Source organism: Eupeodes corollae, chromosome 1 (genome assembly GCF_945859685.1).
Source record: "Eupeodes corollae chromosome 1, idEupCoro1.1, whole genome shotgun sequence".
NCBI lineage: Eukaryota > Metazoa > Arthropoda > Insecta > Diptera > Syrphidae > Eupeodes > Eupeodes corollae.
The window spans coordinates 113,333,454-113,357,626 of record NC_079147.1 but is presented as its reverse complement, the minus strand read 5'-3'; the positions used below and the strand labels follow the sequence as shown (position 1 = coordinate 113,357,626).

The 24,173-nt window shown below is 34.5% G+C and overlaps 1 protein-coding gene across 1 annotated transcript; it reads right to left on the bottom strand.

Annotated features, from left to right (window-relative positions):
* Positions 1–648: 648 nt before the first annotated feature.
* On the bottom strand, positions 649–22,799 carry LOC129942889 (putative uncharacterized protein DDB_G0282133). The gene is made up of 5 exons (XM_056052012.1): positions 22,706–22,799; positions 6,513–11,669; positions 4,119–6,443; positions 3,596–4,053; positions 649–1,697 (listed from the first exon to the last, which is right to left on the bottom strand). The coding sequence occupies exons 1-5, from the start codon at positions 22,797–22,799 to the stop codon at positions 1,410–1,412; spliced, it is 8,322 nt and encodes a 2,773-aa protein (XP_055907987.1). The 3' UTR covers positions 649–1,409.
* Positions 22,800–24,173: the final 1,374 nt, after the last annotated feature.

Sequence of the window (24,173 nt, the reverse complement as noted above, 5' to 3'; positions counted from 1 at the left end):
TTAAAGATTAGGTTAGGGACATTATTTAAAACAAAATTATAAAAGAACACAAAAAAAAAACTGAAAAGCTTACTGTGGCTGTTCCAGTTTTTTAGAAGTTTTAAAGTAGTTGTAAGTAATTTTAAGTAGTATTTTTGGTTTTAGTTTGTTTTAAGTAGCTTAAGTAGCTCAGTTTTATACAAAATGATAACGATACCAAGTTTTTTTTTAATTTTCTTGGTTTTAGATTAAGCTATTGCTATTTATTATCCATTTAAGATAATGGATTAACTTATAGCACCCTTATAGAGCCATTAAGAATTTTGTTTCAAATTTTTGAAATTTGCTCTAATTTTTTAAAGCATTTTTTCTAGTTTTAAAATGTTGATGAAATAAAACATAAAAACAGTTCAACCGTAATACTCGCGCTTCTAGGAATCCTCATCAATATACCCTTGAGCCCAACTTTGGTCGTATTGTCAAGTACAGATATTAGTTCGTTAGCCGTACTTCGCGGATGTGGAATACCTTAGATATCAAAAATACTTGAAACTTTTCTAAGCTTTTAGTCTCTTATATCGTCCGATGTTTTTAAAAAAGTTTTTCAAATTGGAGGGAAACTTAATCGTAATAATTAAAACAAGAACGTTTTTTTCGAATACATACATTTTATTTAAAGTTTTGCATTCATAAGTACATATATGGCATGATTTTTTAATTTTCTTAAAATAAATATCTGTATTATAGTTGTCTTAAAGCTAAATAAGTTTCAAAAGCATTTCGTAAAAAAGTCTTTCATACCCAAAATAAAGTATCTACTCATTTCAATCTATTAAATATCTACAATCTAAAAACATACAAACTTAATGCTCTTCTCTTGAGTATAATTGCTTAACCTATAAATTTGCTAATTTTTATTTATTAAAGAACACTTTATTTGTTTACTATGAGTACTATGCAAATTAAAATTCAATTTAATAAAGTTAAATAATGAAACTATTAAATGCAAATAAAATTATATAAAATCCTTCACCATTTTAACTTAAAGTTGTTCATCCCGAAATTCCAGCTCCCATTTTGAAAACAATATGTATATTGCTACAAGGACTACATTATGTAGATCCACAATAATTTCAAATTACACCTGAGATGCTAGCTATAAAGGAGTATTTATATAAATCTATAGGTATGTAAATCTAAGTGGGAATTTAATGCGTTTCTATTTGAAGCTAATAGGTGTCTTATGAATGCACTTATTGCAAATTACTTGCTGCCATCGCAAATTTCAGCTAATTAAGTTTGCCGAATCGTTCACGACAGCAGCAACTATATATACATATGTATGTACATATGAGTATGTAGCATCAAGGACATTCGGTGAGATTTGTTGCAGACACCTAAGCTAATTATCAAACTATAAACTATAAGTCTTATATCCGAAGGCTTCGTCGACGGTTGCCAATATTTATCCATTCGACAGGAATTGCACTGTTGACGTCATAGCGCCTAGTATTGCAATTAATTAATTTTTGTGTGCGTTCGCATCGACGACTGACGGACCAATATGCGAATCCTTCAGGACAACGATAAATTTGTCCTTCCATTCGGTTAGTTTCCAGAGAGCGGCCACATTTGATGAACATAGGTCCGCAGTTGTCGTCGTTAAGGGCAAAATGCCCTTCGCTGGGGCAAAGGGGTGTTGATGATTTCACTTCGACCTGTTGGATGGTAATTCAAGGCATTAGTTGGTAGCTATTTAAAATAATTGATTCGGGAATGTGTACGATTGTGATAAAGTGGAAGGAAGTAGGTATAAGAGATATGTAACTAATGGACGAATATTGTGTTGTGTGTGCGAACTGCGAAGTAATATGCCGAAGTTAATGGAGTTTAAGGAACTATTATTTCCTTAATCTGAAAGTTTGTTACATAGAGTAGGTTGTAATTTGGTTTGGATTAGTGATCCAATAAGAACATGTCAAATGAGTTCGTCTACAATGTGCGAATTTATATATGTTTCTAAGGTAATTAGCCAAAAATAGCTAAAACTTATTTGGATGGAACCCAAAAGATAATCTTAAATGTGTGTTAAAGCGAGAAGTCATGTTTTAAAATTTTTGATTTTCAACATATGTAGATTAAAATTTAAAGAACATTTATTTTCTGTTTCAGATTGTTGGCACTTGTTGTAGGAAAAATATTTAAGGCTCTAAAGGCTAAAAGTCTTAAAGGGATATTTAATCTTACTGTGGATTGTGAAGAAATTTATTGGATTACACGCGTTCCTGGGTTTAACAGTGTAAAGCTAAGTATACTAGATTCGAAGCTCTTCCAATATTGACAGATTTTTCGCTGAAAAATTTAACCAATTTTCTGTGAACCTTGTAAACACACAATTTTATCTGTCAAGAGTGACAGAAAAAAAATTGTCAGTCAATCGTCGGAAAATTTTCTATCAAAAAATTGGCGAAATTCTTTAAATCGTGTTCACTCTTCTAAATATAAAATTTTTTGTATTAAGCAAAAGTTTGGCAAAATAACGAAAAAGAAGTTATATAAACAAAAAATTAAAAAAGGATGAGACGCATGACTTGTTGTTTTTACTTCTAAAATAAATTTGTCGTTTGTCGAAAAATATTAGTCAGGTTAATACAACATAAGAACTTCATTTGCAGTCAACTTCATTCTTTGAACTTAAATTTTGACCAAGGCAACTAGTTAATTTTTCAAGTGTCATAAATTTCAAATTTAGTACTTAACTTCACAAACCTCTATTTTGAGCTCATAGGACAAATGCTACCAAGCAGATTATTGTCTACAAAACACTCCTCAGGCAAGCTACAAGTCTATCACGATTTGTATTTTTTTTATTGTAAGAAAATAATTACTTATTACTTTTCAAAATTGACAAGGAATCCTTTTACAGAAAACATAAAATAATAATAATAAAGTTCAGCTTTCAGTTGAATGAAAAAACATTATCAACTGTCATTTTGACAAAAGTAGACTTGACTTGATAGTTAGGGAGATTTTTCTTGACTAACTTTTTAGTCAACTTCCTATTAAAGATGCGTTAATTGGAAGGTAATTTTTTGGCAGAAACTAGAAACTTGCCCTAATTGTAAGTCGTTTGAATATGCGGTTAGTGAAGAAAAGTTCTTAGTTTAAAATGTATAACATTTAAAAAGTTATCTAGTTGGCTTGGACAAAAGTTACGTTCAAAAACTACAGTTGACTGCAAATGAAAACCCATATGTTGTTTGAACATGGTCAATTATTAATTGGAAGATACAAAATTATCAGGAAATTTAAGAAGATTTTCTACCAAAAAGTAGCCTAATATTTGGATAATTGGATGATATTAGAAAATTTTTGACAGTTCGGCTAATTTTTGAAGATTTTCTAATCGTGTATACTTAAGCTAAAATGGTTCAATTTCGTAGAGGGTCCAAACGGTCGAGATAACGTGCACTTTGCTACGACTTTTAACCAAAGACCTCTACCGTCCTTATACTTCAGCAAATTACTTTTTATATCAAGACTTTTCACAAGGCATATTCGTTTGAAATGGCTTCCTTTAACACGGGATTTTTTTATTTTTACTGCAGATACCTACCATATTTCTTCGTTTAATTTCGTCCTCGTAGAATGAAGATCTAAGCAACGAACTCTGGCATTGTTCTTCCATTTTTGATGGAGTATTACAAAGGTTTTGACTTTCATCATAAACTGTTCCATTTGGACATTTAAATACCACTACCCCAAAGTCGTAGCTGTCTGGTTTGTTCGTACACTGGTAGAACATATCACAGCTCTTTGGATGTCTTCTGAAGCCAGTTGGACAGACAAACAGCCCCTGATCGGAGTTTGTCGATGGACAAGGTGAGCTTCCATTGTTAGTTGGTGGTTTAGTAGGGGGAATGTTTTCTGTGGATCCAGTGATTGGTGGTTCATTAGTAGTTGGAACTTGGGTAGTCTCAGTTGTTGGTGCATTAGTGGTTGTGGTTGTGATTTCAGTTGGTGGAATTTCGGTTGTTGTTCCTGGTTTGTTTGGGTGTATTGGTTCTTCTTTGCCTTTTTGAAAAAATTGCAAAAAGGTGATAAAAACTAAAAGCCGTGAATGTGGTCAAAAAACTTACCTATTGTTGTACTTTCCTGTGCTTCTGTTGTAGTTGTCATAGAAGATGGATACAAAGTAGTAGTTTCTGTAGTTTGTTCGCTGCTTATGGTACTAGTGCTTTCTGGCTGATCAGTTGATGTTCCGGGTTTTGATGTACTTCCAGATGAACACTGTCCAGACACTTGATCGGCGTAATTACATGTATCAACTGATGTATCCCAGACAGTTCCATTTGGACAGCTGAAGCTATATATGGTATATTTTCCATTTTGGTCTGAATCAACGCATCTGTAATATTTAGAACAATTTTTTGGATCAGGGAAGAAACCTTCTTTTGTGCAATTGATATTTGGTGGAGAAGACGTCATCTCCGAGGGATTGGTTGAAGTCTCCATGCCAGTTGTAGAAATAGTTGTCGTAATTGTTTCGGAACCGGGAGACGTGGGATAGAAAGTTGTGGAGGGTTCAGTAATATCAGTTGTCGTTGTGGTTGGAGAATTTTGTGTTGTAGTTGTTTGTTCTTCTGGTGTTATTGTGGTTATTGGGATGCTTGTTGTCGTTGTTCCATAGTTATTTGTAGTGGAATCAGGATTAGTCGATGGGTAATCTGTGGAGCTTATTTGACCAGCGCATCTTTCAATATTCTCCATAAAGTCACAAGTTTGTTGATCTTCACTCCAGCCAGTACCGTTGCCGCATTCGAATTCGTGACGAATGAGTCCCTTGTCACCTTCAATTACGCATCGGTAGAACTTCTTGCAGTCATTAGGATCCGCCATGAAGCCTTCACCTGAGCATTCAGTACCTGGCGGTAAATTGGGAACCTTTTCTTCCGTTCCAGAAGTTGGCATTATTGTTGTATCTGTGGTCGAACCTTCCGTAGTCGAGTAACCTGAACTTGTAACTTCTTGAGTTGTTGGTTTAAATGAAGAAGTTGTTGGATAATTTGTCGAAGTTTCTGATTGTATCGTTGTGGTTGTATAATGCGGGGTTGATGTCACTTGATCAGTGGTGGTTGTTGGGTATTGAGTAGTTGTGGTTGATTCTTTTGGTGAGGTTGTTTCATATATACTAGTTGTAGTTTCTTGAGGTTTAGATGCAGGGGACATCGACTTGCACGTTGGTTTCTCTACGACTTCTGGATAGTTACATGTTTGAACGCCTTCGTCCCAAACCGTTCCATTACCGCAGCTGAATTCATATCTATGGAAGCCACCTTGGCCATTGTCAACACATCTATAAAATTTCTGGCAGTCTTCAGAATCACCCATGTATCCTTCCTTACTACAAGATACCCCAGAGGTTGGTTTTGATGTCGCGTGAGGATCTGTTGGAAAATCTGTAGAACTTGGTTGAATTGTTGTAGAACTTTCAGGAACCTTTTCTGATTCAGTTGTTGGCTTATATGTAGTTGTTGTTTGCGAAGCCTCTGTTGTAGTGTAGCTTCCAGTCGATGGCTGTTGTGTAGATGGCTGTTCCGTTGTTGGTTGTTGTGAAGTTGGTTGTTCCGTCAATGGTTGTTGTGTAGTTGTTGGTTGATTATTTGGATCTTGTGTAGTTGGTTGCTGTGTGGTTGACTGTTGTGATATTGATTGTTGTGTCGTTGGCTTTTGTGGGGATGGGTTTTCAGTAACTGGATTTTGTCCAGTTGTGCCAGAACCACATGTAGAGCTTTCATGATTACAAATCTGTAGCTCATTGTCCCAAACTGTTTCATCACCACACTTGAATTCATATTGGTTAAAGCCACCCTTTCCATTATCTACACACCTGTAGAACTTAGCACAATCGTTGGGATCTCCAATGAAGCCTTCATTTTGACAGACGACATTTGATGAAGGCTTTTGAGTAGATGAACTAGTTTCAATGCTTCCATTTCCTACAGTTGGCTTTTGTGTTGTGCTCTGCTGAGCAGGAGGATGCGTTGGTTTTGATGTTGAAGACGATGATGGTGATGGATCTTTGGATTCCTCCGTTGATGTCATCGGTTTCTTAGATGTTGTGGGTTGTGTTTGAGGGGGACGTGATGTTGCAGGTTGAGATGTTGGTGATTGCCCTGAAGATTGAGATCCTGGTTGTTGTGGCGCCGCTTGTCCACATTTCTCATTATGCACAGCCCAAGGATAGTTACAGCTCTCAATTGAGGCATCCCATACTGTTCCCTTGCCACAGTCAAACTCATACCGCTGATATCCTCCTTTGTCGTTGTTGACGCATCGGTAAAATTTGGCACAGTTCGATTCATGTCCCATAAAACCTTCACGTTGACATACTCCATTTTGCCCAGCAGGTGGTCCAACTGTACTGCTTGTTGGAGGTGCATCAATTGGCTTTGAAGTTGTTTCTGAAATTAAATACAAAAAAAAGTTAAATTTGTTTACCTATAGCGTTCTTTAATGATATAAAAACTTACCAGATCCAGATCCTGAACTCTGGTTGTTATTGGATGATTGAGAGTTTGAAGATGATCCCTGGCCCTGAGTGCTGGAAGATTGATTATTGTTCGATACTTGGTTATTGTTTGAAGATTGGTTGGCACCCGATGACGATTGTGTATTGTTAGAACCCTGTCCGGTGGTGGATGATTGATTGTTGTTAGAGCTTTGATTATTATTCGAGCCCTGATTGTTGCTTGATGATTGGTTATTCGAGTTGGAGCCTTGATTATTATTATTCGATGATGATGATTGGTTACTACTTGATGACTGATTACTGCTCGAACCTTGGTTGTTGTTTGATGATTGGTTACCACCTGATGGTTGGCTTGTGGCTGTACCACATTTTCCAGTTACTGCCCATTTATGGTTACAAGCATTTGAAGATTCATCCCATACTGTTCCTCCACCGCAGGAAAATGAATACTTTTCAAATCCATCTTTGCCATTGCTGACACATCGATAGAACTTTGAACAGTCGGTATCATCTCCTATGAATCCTTCCTGCTTGCATTTTCCATCAGATCCCAATGACCCAGCCTGCTGCTGATTATTCGATGAATTATTTTCGTTGCCAGTAGAAGATTGGTTGTTTGAAGAACTTTGATTAGAAGATGAACTTGATGATCCTTGGTTGCTGTTTGAACCTTGGGACTGGTTATTGGATGAACTTCCTGAAGATTGATTGTTTGAACTCGATGATCCTTGGTTATTGTTTGAACCTTGTGACTGGTTGTTTGAAGAACTTCCTGAAGATTGATTGTTTGAACTCGATGATCCTTGGTTACTGTTGGAACCCTGCGACTGGTTATTGGATGAACTTCCTGAGGATTGATTGTTTGATGAACTTGATGATCCTTGGTTATTATTGGAACCTTGAGACTGGTTATTTGATGAACTTCCTGAAGATTGATTGTTTGATGAACTTGATGATCCTTGGTTACTGTTGGAACCTTGGGACTGGTTATTGGAAGAGCTTCCTGAAGATTGATTGTTTGAACTCGATGATCCTTGGTTGCTGTTGGAACCCTGCGACTGGTTATTGGATGAACTTCCTGAGGATTGATTGTTTGATGAACTTGATGATCCTTGGTTACTGTTGGAACCTTGAGACTGGTTATTTGATGAGCTTCCTGAAGATTGATTGTTTGATGAACTTGAAGATCCTTGGTTACTGTTGGAACCTTGCGACTGGTTATTTGATGAACTTCCTGAAGATTGATTGTTTGAATTTGATGATCCTTGGTTATTGTTAGAACCTTGGGACTGGTTATTGGATGAACTTCCTGAAGATTGGTTGTTTGAACTTGACGACCCTTGGTTACTATTGGAACCTTGGGATTGGTTATTTGATGAACTTCCTGAAGATTGATTGTTTGAATTTGATGATCCTTGGTTATTGTTTGAACCTTGGGACTGGTTATTGGATGAACTCCCTGAAGATTGATTGTTTGATGAACTTGAAGATCCTTGGTTACTGTTAGAACCTTGCGATTGGTTATTGGATGAACTTCCCGAAGATTGATTGTTTGATGAACTTGATGATCCTTGGTTACTGTTTGAACCTTGGGACTGGTTATTTGATGAACTGCCTGAAGATTGATTGTTTGAACTTGATGATCCTTGGTTATTGTTTGAACCTTGTGACTGGTTGTTTGAAGAACTTCCTGAAGATTGATTGTTTGAACTTGATGATCCTTGATTACTGTTGGAACCTCCTGACTGGTTATTTGATGAACTTCCTGAAGATTCATTGTTTGTTGAACTTGACGATCCTTGGTTGCTGTTAGAACCTTGGGATTGGTTATTTGATGAACTTCCTGCAGATTCATTGTTTGATGAACTTGACGATCCTTGGTTACTGTTGGATCCTTGTGATTGGTTACTGGATGAACTTCCTGCAGATTCATTGTTTGTTGAACTTGACGATCCTTGGTTGCTGTTAGAACCTTGGGATTGGTTATTTGATGAACTTCCTGCAGATTCATTGTTTGATGAACTTGAAGATCCTTGGTTACTGTTGGAACCTTGTGATTGGTTATTGGATGAACTTCCTGAAGATTGATTGTTGGATGATTCTTGATTGCTATTTGATCCTTGAGACTGATTATTAGATGACTGATTACCAGAACTTGACGACTGGTTGTTGCTTACGTTAGATCCCTGGTTGTTAGAACTTGAGGTTGATGATTGATTGTTTTCTGATGACTCATTGTTATTAGATCCTTGGTTATTATTTGAACTACCTTGAGTTTGATTGCCGCTTGTTGACTGATTGTTACTTGATGATTGATTGCTGCTTGATGACTGGTTGTTGTCCGATCCCTGGTTATTATTTGAACCTTGTGATTGGTTATTGGATGAATTTCCTGAAGATTGATTGTTTGATGAACTTGATGATTGATTATTGGATGACTGATTGCTTGAACTAGAAGATTGGTTATTTCCCGATTGTTGGTTTCCACTAGATTCCTGATTGTTAGAACTAGAGTTCGATGATTGGTTGTTACTTGTGGACTCATTGTTGTTGTTTCCCTGATTATTACTTGAACCCTGTGATTGGGTATTGGAACTTGAACCTGAAGATTGATTGTTATTAGATGCTTGGTTGTTATTCGAATTTTGACTGGTGCTGGATCCTTGATTATTGCTTGATGACTGTGACTCGTTGTTAGATGAATTTGAACCAGATGACTGATTATTATTTGATCCTTGATTATTGTTGGAATTTGAGGTTGATTGATTGTTGCTAGATGACTGGTTATTCGAACTAGAAGATTCATTATTATTATTATTATTAGTGCTTGATCCCTGCGAACCACTGGATGATTGGTTATTGCTTGATGACTGGTTGCTTCCGGACTGATTATTATTAGCACCAGAATTATTTTCAGTATTCGATGCAGCCATTACAGCACATTGATCCGATTGATTTTGGGTTGGATGATCGCATGCTTCTGCTGCTGCATCCCAAACAGTTCCTGGTCCACACTTGAAAGGAACTGTATCATACCCTCCTTTACCATTACTAACACATCTATAAAACTTAACACAGTCATATTTGTCAGCAAGATAGGTGCTCTCAGCTAGACATTCACCAGCCGGGTTATCGGCAGTCTGATTAGAGCTTTGAGAATTTGAAGAACCTGATTGATTTTGTGATGAACTTGATGATTGCTGATTGCTACTGTTGGATTGATTTTGTGATGAGTTTTGACTGTTTCCCGAGGATTGTTGATTGTTTGGATTCTGATTGTTGTTTGATCCTTGACTACTGGATTGTTGATTGCCTTGGTTATTTTGAGAACCTTGATTTTCTGATTGGTTAGATGACCCCTGGTTAGAAGAATTCGATTGATTGTTTGTTGAACTCGAATTACTGGAAGACTGATTATTTGAAGACTGATTGCTTGATGATTGACCTTCTGACTCGTTTCCCGACATTCCACATTTGTTAGCTTGTTCGGAGTTGGGGTGAATACATCCCTTAGAGCCTGCATCCCATACAGTACCAGGACCACAAGTGAATGGAACAACATCAAATCCCCCATTTCCATCATCAACACACTTATAAAACTTTGTGCAATTTTTGGCATCAGCCAAATAAGTATCGTCCATTTCACAGTTACCAACTGGCGTTCCGATAACATCTGAAGTTTCACTACTTGATGATTCTAGATTAGTGTTATTTGATGAGGTATTTTGATTACTTGATGAATTTGATTGGTTATTCGAAGAATTTTGACTGCTCGATGAATTGTTTTGATTGCTATTGTTAGAGCTTTGATTAGTCGATGAATTGGATTGATTGTTAGCAGCCTGACTAGTTCCAGTGTTAGATGCATTTTGGTTTTGGTTTGATTGATTGTTTGATGATGATGAGTTGGATTGATTGTTTGAATTCTGGTTTGAAGCATTATTAATGCTTGATGAACCAGATTGAGTGTTTCCGCTAGATGAATTCTGTTGGTTGGAAGATTCGGTCTGGTTGTTTGTGGCATTTTGTTGGTTAGATGATCCTGACTGGCTACTTGAACCATTTTGATTGCTACCATTATTCGAAGAACTCTGCTGGCTCGATGATCCTGATTGACTGTTGGAAGTGTTTTGATTACTACCACCACTATTAGACGAACCTTGTTGGTTCGAAGATCCGGACTGGCTGTTTGAACTCTGTTGGTTGGAAGATCCGGATTGGTTGTGTGAAGTATTTTGGTTGCTACCACTACTAGATGAACTCTGTTGGTTGGAAGATCCGGATTGGTTGTTTGAAGCATTGTGATTACCCCCACTACTAGATGAACTCTGTTGGCTCGAAGAGCCTGACTGATTATTTGTGGAATTTTGTCCACCACCCGTATTTGATGATGTTTGATTGTTTGCAGAAGATTGGTTCGAGGATGATTGATTGTTGTTGCCGCTTGTTGAAGATGAGGATGATTGATGACTACTTGATGAGCTCTCAGTTGAGGATGAAGAAGATGATGACTGATTGTTGACTGTTGATGACGAAGATGAACTTGAAGAAGATGTTGAATTGCTACTTGTAGAATTTGACCAAGATGAGTGATCTTTGGTAAGTTTATCATCATCATCTAACCTCAAGCAACCACCACCGGCACGAACATCTGCAATATGATTACATGACTGCAAAGATTCATCCCACGCTGTTCCTTCGGCACAACGGAATCCAATTTTATTAAAACCCCTTCTGTGTGAAATACATCTATAAAACACCGTACAATCATCAGGATCTGAAAGGAATCCATCATCTTCACATGGCAAAGGATCATCGGATCCATCAGCCAATGACCTCGATGATGATGTTGACATTGAAATTATCGAAACACCATTAAGGCCAACACCAAGTCGCTGCATTGGTGAAGCTACAGTCATCATATCATTCTCGTTATCGACTTCGTTCATGTAATTTAAGCATTCTGTGCGTCCAGCTATCATAGGAGGGACACATATTCTCAGTACCTTTGAAAATATCGTACCATCTTTGCATTTTAGCTCGTATGGTTTGATGAAGCGTTCTTCTTGGTCGCTCTTTTCTTCACATCTATAGTACAATTGACAATCGGTTTCATCGGCAAATAATCCTTCGCTGGGACAGTTGAATTGAATTTCATCTGCAAAGAAAAAATACATAATACAATTTTTGTATATAGTAATGAAATCACTCGTGTCCTATTAACCAGTACGAGTGTAATAAAATTCAACTAGCAGACAAACTATAAAATTAATTTTAATTTATGAATTCAATTTAAGATTTTAGTTCATTGTTTTTAATTTGTTTAAAGTTAAGATGGGCATTGAGATAATAAGATAGCGTACTAAGGTCCTAATCCACTGTTTTCAATCAGTGCGCATATTATTTAGCTTAATTTATTTAAATATCTATAATTTTTCAACTTCCAATTGAATTGAAATTTTAATACCTTAATGACTCATCCATAATTAAAAACTTGCTTCTTGGCACACCAGAAGTCAAGAGTCATGCCTTTTAAGCATTAAGACTTTGTATGTTTAATTTATTCAACCAGCAGTAGGTACGCATTCCTATTTCAAGGGTCTGTTGCAAAAATCTGCCTTGATATATGTTATCAAATAAAAAATCACTCCTAAGAGAATGGAGATAAAACTAAAAATAGTTCACAGTCATTGCAAGCAACAAGAGGTACAAGTTTAAAAAGGACATTTATTACTGCTTCTTTTTTTTCCATCTAATGTTCACTTCTGTTTTCCTCATTCATCATTTCGAGTCGTCATAAAATGCGGTCTTAAATAAAAAAGTTCCACAGCATTCTTCTATCGCTGTCTAGAAACGCATGTCTATGTTCGTTCATATAGCTTTTGATGGATAGTTGCTACTTCTTAATTAAATGCCAAGACTGCGTCTTACCATTCAGCTTGGCATCTTCATTTATAAATCGTAGTTAGGTTTTAAATTCCATAATTAAGTTTTTCACTCTTGCTACTTCAATCGCTCTGGGGGGCATCATGCAGTAGGTATATCTGCAAAACCACATAAGGCATTCAGGGATTACAAATTGCACTTGATTATGACCTTCACCTTGCGGATTGCGAAGAGATGGTTGTATCAGCAAAGATGTCTTGCCAACACAAAAACATCAACCATGCAATCAATGTTACATTCATTTGCAATTTGATGGTTAACTTGACTGAATCTTCTTAGTGAAATCAGAAGTTTATCTTTTTTTATATTTTTAATCCTGAGCAAAGGAACTTTGAGTGTCATCCGAAGAGACACAAGAACTTGCAACCTGTTTATTTCTTGTTTGTTGTCCCTACAAGAATGCCATGTATAAGGTTCCTAGGTTTGTTATAGCTTCCATAAAATTAAATGTCAATTTTTCTATTTTTGTACATTTGTGTTTGTGGTTAACTTATGATGCCGAAGATAATAAATGTTCATGGAGGTCGCATGCGCTTGGTTTGGATTATTAATAAAATATATATGAACGTTGATCCAAAAATGTATAACGGATTTTAGTAACGGATTTACATTTGTTATATAAAAAATACTTTTGGTTTTTTAACACGTATTTTCTATTTGTTTAGTCTTGACAAATGTCAAAGAAGATTAACTTTTGACACCATTTGTAGAAAACTAAGGTTTGTTCGTTGAACTTTATCCAAGTTTAAGAGTTATCTTGACATTCAAAAACTACTAAATCTGATTTTTTATAGGCTCCTTTAAAGCAGATATCACCGCCATCCAGGAAATGCGATGGGATGAGCCGTTCAAAAGGAGGATGTGATATTTACTATAGTGACTGCTACCGAGAAAATCAACAACGCTTGTTTGGATGCGGCTAACACAATCTATCGAGAACCAGTGGCAACATTGTCAAGATGCAATCAGAGGAACCGCTTCTGACGAGCTAGGTTTTAAGTAGCCACCAACAAGAAACCCCTGGTTAGAAGAGCAATGTTAACAGTCAAATGCTGCCAAACAACAGGCACGCAAAGCTCAGCTGCATAAAGGTTGGAAACAACTTAACAGAACCCTCCGATGTCAAAAAAAGCTTTAGACAAGGTGGTGCGCTGTCATAAGATTTCCTTAACATCGTAATTAAAGAGAAAGTGCAAAGCTCTTGCTTTAACACTAGGTGCACTATATTTCAAAAGTCCGTACAATTACTGGCATATGCTGATGACATTGACATAATCAGAAGAACTCAGCGTGATGTCAATAGGGATTTAGTAAGTATTGAGGCAGATGCGTCAAAAATGGGTCAAGCTTAGCTCGGCGCTGTTTTTTGGGCTTAGAAAGCAAATGGTGCAGAAGCATAGATTATGACAAAAGTAAATAGAGCTACTAAGTGGGTGAGCTTAGGATTTTCAAAAAAAAAATTGTGATTTAGGATTGATTGAAAGAAGGTTCACTCTTTCTTATTTCCTTTATTGTTAGTGTTACAGGTCCTAAGAACCAAAATACAATGCGACGGAGAAAGCTTCCATTCATAGTCTCTCTGATTTTCACTTTTTCCTAAAGATTAAACGAGCCTTATCTTAAACCACTTTTTAAAAGATAACTTATCTAAATTGCATAAAGCTATAAGATAACTCGATTGAACATACATAAATAATCAATCAATCCATGCGTCCAGCTTATAATACCTACTTCTGTGGTTGGCGCATGGTAGCCAGATGATGATGCTGGTTGGATAAACTTGTTCCTCGATTGGTTTTGCACGAACGTGGTGGTGAAACTGAGGGCTTTATACTTCACACTATTACCAACCTTTAATTCATGGAACACGATTTATAATAACATGGCATAAATCATTTTACAAATTGTTGCTCCCCCAGCAGAGAGGTGCAGCGTTTGGTCGGTCGGTATAGTGGAGTTGGATTCGCATCACAACGGCTTTTTATAACAAACAGAAATGTGAACAAGTGTTTAATAATGGGTATCGTTATTCAAGCAGCCATCAGCCAGCGCCACCAGCTATCATAGCGGTGGTCAGGTGGGATTATTTATTGATTGAGTGTTGTCAAATGTTGTTGTACTTGTTGTCAAAATAATATTATTGTTGTACATTGAGTTGGTGTAAATATTTAATAGAACAAGATACAAAATTAAATACACGTTCTTAATTCAACAGGAAATTAATTTTTGTTCTGACTTTCGATAATTGAATTTGTTTATTCAACTATTTTTTTTGTATCTGGATTAGGTTATATTTGTTCTATACGTTTAATGGTAATGGTAGAATCGTTTGAAATGCCTTTTGGTGATTAAGAACATAAATGCAAAATTCAATCGAAATTTATTGCGAAGCTTACATTTGTTAACAATTTAAATTTATAAACTCAGAAAGTTGCATAACGGCATCCTGTTGTCAAATCCAGTAAAGTTTTATAAGAATTCGGAATCTACATTGTCCTTGATAAGTTTATAAGCTACAAAACAAAATTACGTTCCAAAGTAATATTGAACTATATCTCCGCACACCAACTTCCATAAATTTGCAATAATTTTGTACTACAGTTTTTTAATTGTTTGATATTTATATTTTATTTTCATAAGAAAATGTTCATCCGTTTTCGCGATATCGGATTTTGAAAAAAAAATAATATTATTTTAATTTTTAAAACAAAAATGTTATCAAATATTATTTAGACTTGTGCAAATATTATTTAAATTAAAATCGGTTCATGAGTTAATGAGAAAATTTAAAAACAAAATTATAGTTCTATGGGGGTCAATGCAAATGGATCAATGCAAAAATATATTTTTTTATTGAAAGAAGCCAAGTTAAGAAAAGATATTTAGGGTTAGACAAAATGTTCACCTTTTTTTAAACTGCTATGGTAAAAACCGGTAGTACCCGTAGCGTGACGGTTAGTGCGTTGGGCTGTCATGCAAGGGGTCTTGGGTTGAATCCCTGCCTGTGCCACCTTAATTAAAAAAAAAAAATTTCGCGGGTACTGCTCTTGCGAGGAATTGACAAATCCTTCAAGAGTAATTCTTGTCATGAAAAAAGTGCTTTCTCAAACTAGCCGTTCGGATTCGGCCTAAAATTGTAGGTCCTTTCCATTCCTGACAACAGTACTCCCAAACAGCAATGGCTGAGAGTTGTAAGTCACTAGGCCCTGGTTCACAACGGACTGTTGCGCCACCCCATTTGATTTGATTTGATTGTAAAAAAACCACCGACGCAATTTTCTTGAGAGTCCTTTCTGCATCTTTCTGCTTTATTATCTGTACCTATATACAAAATGTATTTGAAGTCGATATCTCTTCTAGTTCTTGAGCTATGGACGACAAATAAAACGTCGTGAACGTACGTTCATAGGGTAGTACGAATGTACGTACACACGCACTGACAGACATCTTTCTAAAAATCTTTTATTTCGACTCTAGGGACCTTGAAAAATCGAGAAATGTCAAAATTTTCAATTTTACAAATCGGACGCATTACAATAACTTCTATGGGAAGATAAAAAATGGCTAACGCCAACCAGCTTAAAAACTTAATTTTTTAAGTTTGAAATCAATCGGCTCAATGGTTTGAGATTGTAGGGGCTAGGACATAAAGACAGACGGACGGAATCGTTTATTTTTATTATACCTATTTTGTAAAAATGGTCTAAAAACGATATCATGAATTACTAACCGATCGCTAAAATGTCTGTTATTCCTAAACTGAAGTCTATTATAGTAATGTCTTATCTTATCTTTTAATTGTGAATCAATTATTTGCTATAGTCGGAGAGGCTTCTTTTGAACATAAGAAGCAAGCAGACTATGTATTGATTTTAGTAAGACCTACGATAAGTTGTTAACAAAATTTAATTCTTTAGTATTTAATGATCATTTTGTTTAATGTGAATAACAATAGAATGTATAGTATTACATTTGGAAATTATCACTCTGCTGTAAATTTGCGTCATCTCTGGTGTTCCGCAATGGAGCCATTTAGGTCCCTAATTGTAAATGGTTTAACGGCAACAATAAAATAATTAATTTATTAATTAATAATAAAAATATATATTATAAAATCATCAAAATATAAGTTCTACAAAAGACTGTTCATTAATTCAAGAAGATCTTTGGAACATGAAATACAAAGACAAAATCGCATAAACCTTCTCTGTATACAGCAGAACAAACTATGGTGTCTTCAATATGAATTATTATTTAATTCTTTGCTGCGTTATTGGAAAAGGGCTGAATTTCCGATTCATTTTATATTCTCGGCAGGGCTGGATTGAGGGGAGGGCAACCGGGGCTGAAGCCCCGGGGTCTACACAAACGAGGGGCTCCACAACAGAGACTTCGGAAAATGTTTGTTTCAAATTCCAAATAATAAACACTAGTAAACATCTTTTCCTTTGATATGTATTTTTTTTGCTCTTTTACCTATACCTACAACCTACAGTACATTGTACATACATGATTATTTTATTATATTAATCTTAAATAACAGAAATTATTGATCTTTATTTGTTCACTCCAATCAGGCAATCAGTGAAATAACAAAATCTCAAATGGCCCTTATAAGAAGGAGTTCTAATTCACTACTCATCTTGAGGGAGTGGTTGGGTAATTGATTCCGTGTCTCGACAATTTTGTTTCTTATATAATATATGCACATATAAATTAATTGCTGTATACGAAGAATTGGTGTTCTTCAATTCTTGATAAAATCAATTATTATTCACTATTTGGTAATTTGTCCATCGGCTGTTTAATTCTTTGATTTCGTGCACATTTGTACACGTTTTTTACAGCCTGTCCAGAGTGGCACCGAATTCTGATTGAGAAATTATGGGAGAAGGAAAGCGGCCAAAACTCGTTGGCCTCGTCGCTCTAAAGCTACGAAAGCCTTAGTCAACGGCTATTCGGAAATCAAAGAAGCTCTAACCAGCATATCTTTCAATAAAGAGCAAAAAGACATCGTGAGGAATGAAGCAACGCACCTTCTACAGAAGATGAGTGGTCTGGAAACCGCTTTGTTTGTAGCATTTTAGAACAATGACTTGGAGCGATTCAGCGCTACAGACAAGATGTTGCAAGACCCGAAAACGACTCTTGAATCGGCAATGCGTGCACTAGAATCATTGAAATCATTTGTGGAATCCAAACGAAATGATTTTGATAAATACGAGGAAGCAGTCAAAAAAATAACCCATATTGATGAATATGTACAATCAAGGACCCGCACCAGAACGAGAAATGTCAGGCTGAATCCGCTCGATTAGGGGAAAGCACAAGACGCAAAACTGTCACCCAAGGAAAATATAAAGTATCCGCCTTCACCCCAGTGATTGACCAGCTATCAGTTTCTCTTACTGAAAGATTGTATGCAGCTATCAGTTTCTCTTACTGAAAGATTGCATGCCTATGAAGCTGTACTTTCGAGATTTGAAAATTTGCTGAAAATTTGCACGCTGCAACAAAGGCATTGGTGAAAGCGTATCCGGATTATTTAGAGCCTAGTCTTTGTAATGAGTTGGTTCAATTTGTGTCTTTGATTGACTCATACAAAAAGGAAAAGGACTATGGAACAGATTAATCGCCGGAACTATTTTATTACCAAATTCCCGAAAATCAAAATTTTAGAGATACATTCCCAAACATCAAAATTGCATTGAAAACTGTATTTAGTTTTGATGGTAACAAATCGCACTGCAGAGCGCTCATTTTTAAAAATGAAAATGATAAAAAATAGGCTTCGAACCACGATGGCACAAAATCTTCTATCGTAGCTTTCTCTCTTGAGCGTTGAAAACGATGTACTCCAAGAACTGAATTTCAACGAAAACATCAACGATTTTTCGGCGAAAAAAGGTCGAAAGGTTCCGTTCGTTAACCTCAAAATTTAATTTTATATAATTCTTTTTTCTGTTTATATTTAAATGTGTTTGTTCAAGACTAAAGGAATCTACTTCGTTTCACAATAAATTATTTATCGAAAAACTCGATGGAAAAAAAATGGTTTACTTTATTTTTAAAATAATTTTGGTGAGGGGGCCTCCGCTTGGCCCGAGGCCTCTGGACCTCTAAATCCGGCCCTGGTTCTTCGTCCAGTCCTCTGTTAAAAGTAATAATGGCAAACAAAGTTCAGGGAAGTAAAATATAAATTTTTGTTTTCATGTATAAAAAATAAATAATTAAAAATATAATGGGAGTCATATCCATTAACGCAAAACGATAATTTTGAATTCAAGGAAGTTCCTAGCAAAAAAATAAAAAATAATCTCCCAGGGGAGGGGGGCATCGCTTGCTTTAAAATTCAAATGGACTTCAAACTACTTAATATTGACATTAAAAATGTTTTGTTATTTTCAGAATTCATACAAAAAAATTCAATTGACTTTTCTGACCCATACACTCATGTTGCGTTCTATACTACTTTAGTTAAATCTATTTGATTTAAATAAATAATAAAATCTTTCTTTGTAGATAATGTTTTTAATGCCAATAATTTTATTTCCATATCAAAATCAACTTTATAATTTTAATATAACAAAACCTTTCCTTCTACAGCTATAACTCATTGTATGGAAAGAAGCATAAACTTTAATTCGATAATTTTATCTTAACTATGTTAATCATAATTAAACTTGATCATATTGAAGGTACCTTGAATCTTCTGACCCATTCGCCAAATTTATATGAGCAAACTCTATATACGTCAATTTAAAGATAAAAGTGCATAATTTAACATACTTTGCGCATATATAAAAAAGATCAGCTAGAAGGATAAGGAATTAAATTGATACTATGTTGAAGTCTCTTTATATAGTATATGTATGACACAATGTTTAAATAACTTGCGTTCCTATTTTTATCTCCACAAAAATAAGATTATGCAAATTCCTACATATTTTTTTCTTAACAAAATGGAAAAATAAACATTTTGCTTAAAATAAAACCCGAGTGGATGTGGCACCTCATACTCATTATAGATGGTTAGTTATTTTTCTTACGGCATCCATTAAAAGGATTTTATATGGATATGTGCCACAGGCATGGATAAGGAATATAAAATTGAGTTAAATTTTTTTTAATCATTATCCGATTTTATCAAAACGAGAAAAATTATTCTTGCTCTGCCTTTATTAGGTATATCAAGAAGTATAACAAAATAAACCAATACCATGTCGTATCTTCAATAAAAAGGACATTACCTTGAACCCATGGAAGACGAGACTCATGTCATAGTTTAGTCATCATTTTTATGAACTCATTATATGCTCGAAGGTATGTATAGATCGTTTAGATGGTATTCATTTGGAAATTATGTTATTAATGGTGATGGAACTGACATGATCGTACCAACAGATGCATACAATTGTTAATAAGATATATTGCAGGATAAATGGTTCAGAAAATCGGATAAATTCTTTATTAAATGTCTACCATCATTCTTGGCCTTGGGAAGTCACTATTGTTTATAACCAACCGTGTGCATTTAAAAAAGTTCGATGCAATTAGGTATTAATAATTCGTAGATCGAAGTATTTTAAGAATGAATAAAAAAAACTCTTTTCAAAAGACCATTAAAAGCCGAAGGAGGACTTAAGACAATTTCTTTCAATCAAAATATTTATGTGTCAAATAAATGTGAATGATTAACGTCATGACTTGAAAGTAGTTTTACAGATAAGAACAGATATTTTATGGTTAAGAAAAGTATGCAAGTTTAATTTATTTGTTTTTAACATTTTACGATACAAATAAGTGTACTGGTTCGCACGATCTTGCTCGTGTATTCAAAGACTCTGTTTACAAAAAATACTTATATTTAAAAATTAAAAAAGTTTTTATTCAAAAAATTAAATGCCATTCAATTAGCAAATCAAAGGTTAGAGAAAATTTAAAAAAATATACCGGTTTTTTTTTGAGAAAATTTGAATTTTTGATCAAAAAATGGTCCCATTTATTTTTAGTCTCGACAAATAAAATTAAAACAGTACCTTGAGCTAATTTCTTTAAAACCTTAATTTCCAAGTTTGAACTCAATGGACCCAATGTTTTGCGCTGTAGGGGCTAGGACATACAGACAGGCAGACTTCCAGAATCGGGGGACCCACTTTTTGACTTCTTTCAAATCTTAGGTACAATTTTTGTACGAATACTTGCCATATACAGTCGACTCTCTCTAAGACAAACTTTCACGGAATGTCATAATAAAGAAAATTAAAAAAAATTCGTTAAGTTAAGAAGATTTTTGTTTTTTTTTTTTTATTGAATATAAAAATAAATTACTGAATTCAAAAGATGAAAAGAGGCTGGGATGCGACCCAAACTGATTACTTGCCATCCCGTCTGTCGACGTGTCTTTCTTAAAAGTTTTGTAGGTTTTTATCTTTTGTTAAAAATGGTGTCAGTTGAATTATTAAAAAAAAAAATTACCAACTATAGTTTGCATATGATAAAATTGTTTGATTTCAAGATATATTTTAGCTAACGGGATTTTAAGTCGAAAACCTATTTTTACCAATTTTGTTTGGCATTTCTTAAAACTTTTTATTCCTTGTATTAACAAATAGAAATTGGATGAAAATTAATTTGAAGTTAATGTCTTCATTCACGAGATATCGAAAACCGGACATAAATGTTTTCCAATTTTGTGTAGATTTTAATAATTATAAACTGAATGTCGAAAAAAATATTTTCTGTAAGATAAAATAAGTTTGAAGCCGATATTTTTAATTTTTGAAAATATATTTAAGTCGAAAATCAATATTTACGAACTTTTAGTAATGCTTTTTTTAGGTTTTTATTTTTTGTAAGAAACCCTCAATTCGATTTTGCTCAATCTTTTATAGAATGTTGAATGTTAAAAAAGTATTTCTTATAATATAAAACTAATTTGAAGCCAATATCTCCAATTTTTGAAAAGATATTTAAGTCGAACATCATTGTTTACCAACTTTTGTTATTTTTTTAGGTTTTAATTTTTTCTGTAAAAAAAACTGTCAATTCGATTTTTCTCAAAATTTTACCAGATGTTAAAAACATTATTCTTCGTTGCAAAAAATTGTTGTGGAAATAAAATCATTTTTTGTTCATACTATTTTTGAGGTGATAAATATTTTTTTTTTCAGTTTCTTTTTTTAATTGGAATCTTTTGGGCCTCGAGTTTATATGAAATAATACAAATATTTAAATTCGACAAATTTGACCGACTACAATAACTAAAAGTTAATTTAATAAATAAACAAAAGCTTCTAACCTCTTTGGCTCGTTAATTCATTAGTATCTCAACAAAATTATTTAAAAAAAGTAATTTTTGATTGATATATCATATTGGCTGAAGTTTACAAAGTTATTTTTATATTTTATTAAAAAAGCAATGCTTTTTGATCTACCCGATGAATAAGAGCTTAATTTTTTTTAGGATGTTATGTTGGACTCCATAAGGCAATCTACTCTTTCTCTACTGAGCTTCCCGCAAAAATATTTTTCCCCTTACAAAGCCAAGGCACGTGTCGGCAAACATTTGTAAAGAAATCATCGACATTAAAACTGTCGTCTGATTTAACTCTTTGTCTAACATCTAAAAACTGTTGTTTCTATTCATTGCCTTTATTATCATCAACAGAAAAAATTGCACCTGAAAGATTACTCTTGAAAACGTTCTTCTTTAGCAATTTTCTTCAGGAATTTCTTCAATGAAACTAATATTTGTAAAAAGATTTAATGTATTTATTTTTCTTCTGGCCATAATTTAACAAGAATTTCCCTCACAAAAAGAATGCATTTCCTTCCAAACAAATAATGAACATCTCTAAAAAAATAGACTTAAAGGCAAATATGTAGTCTACGAATATAAAGAATTTGTTCGAGTTAGAAAGAAATTTGACTCAGAGGGAATCGACTGTAGTTTTGATATGGCGCACGTAAAAATAATTTCCGAAAACAATTACATAAACATGAATCAAATTTGTTTTTAAAGTATTATTCAGAATCTAATATAGTTAACCACAATTAAGTTATTTATGTCTTCCTAAAAGTTTGCAGTTTAACGTTAAAATTCCTTAGTAAAAATTTGAATATATTTTTAACTGCTAAACTTTTTTTTTAAGTCTTAAGTTGTAGCTTATTAAAATAGTTAAATAACTAATTAATTATGAACTAATAAAATATTGATAACATTTAATTTACTTTAATAAAACTTACCTTGTTTAATACCCTCAGCTGTAGCTATAAAGTATAGAAGAGAGAAGAGAAATGTACTCCTTCTAAGCCAGCTCAGATCCTGTGCTGACGCCATTTCCTTGAATGGCAATCGTTGTAACTGCAATGAGCTTCAAAGCTTTTTTGTCGGATGTGCCTGTAAGTAAATAAAATAATGTTATTTGTGGTAACATAATTGATAATGCTTAAGAACAATTTCTGTAAGAAAATCAAGTAAACCTTTTAGTTATAATCATTGTAGGAGAATGTTCAAAACTAGAAGTCCGTACAAATATTGATTTTCTTCAATCCAATTTTATCAAACGTTGAACGAATGATTAAACCAATGGTTTGAAAGTGCAAGGGTCACTTACGTGCAAAATTTAAAAACGAGAAAAGCTCTGAACCTCACGACCTGCGTTTCCTCAAATATTGAAATTCACCTCAAATTTACAATTTGCAGGGTTGAGCAAAACGTGCAAATGATAAAACTTTATTATTAAAATTGGTGCTCCAACACGGACAACACGAGTGCAGTAGAATCCGAGGCAGTCATTTCGTCGCATGTCACAAGAACTTGGCATGTTGCAGACTACAATATGGCAAATTTTTCGTCGTGATTGAGGCCTGTGTCAATTAAAAAAAAACCAACGAACCCAGAACCATACGCAGTGTCGTGTTATCGTAAGTTGAATTTTGGAGCAGCTGGAAGTTGATCTCAATTTTGGAAAATCATCTTAAGCGTTATTTCAATTATGGACTGCCCAACTGCTTCCCTACACATTGCTGGTACGGAAAATATCTTGGACTGGTACTCGATTGTAAATTAAACTGGAAGGAAAACATCAAAGGAAGAGAGAGAACAGCCCTAGTTGCATTCTATACATTTTGGTAGGAGATGGGATCCAGCCTCTTGAAACCATTATTTTGATATATACTGCCATTGTTAATATACAAAAATAGAACCGTTAATACTCATACATGCCAATATTAATATACGCATGTTTGGTATGGTGGCCAGAACTTAAAAGGGTTACCAATCTTAAAAATTCAAAGAATTGCATGTATTGTATAGGTACGAAAAATGCCATTATGACTACTCTAACTGCAGGTCTGCAGACATTGCTCTCGCTAGCCCCTCTCGATATATTCGTAAAGGAAACGGCGGTCAAAAGCCCATTGAATCTAGTACAGTGTAATAATTGAAAAAGCTTTTCCTTTGGTCACAGGAACATAAAGAACACTATTAAGACATTATAGGCATTGGAACTCGAACAGACATACATAGATTTAAACCCAGTATCACAATAAGAAATTTCCACGAGGGAGGACTGCATGGAAGACAGGGTCATAGAGATAAATAATGTACATATTCGTATCTACGGATCGTTCCAAAACATGGGGGAGGGAGTCGCTTAGGATCTTTCTTCCCACAACTGGGAAAACAAATGCTTATAGACATATTTATCAA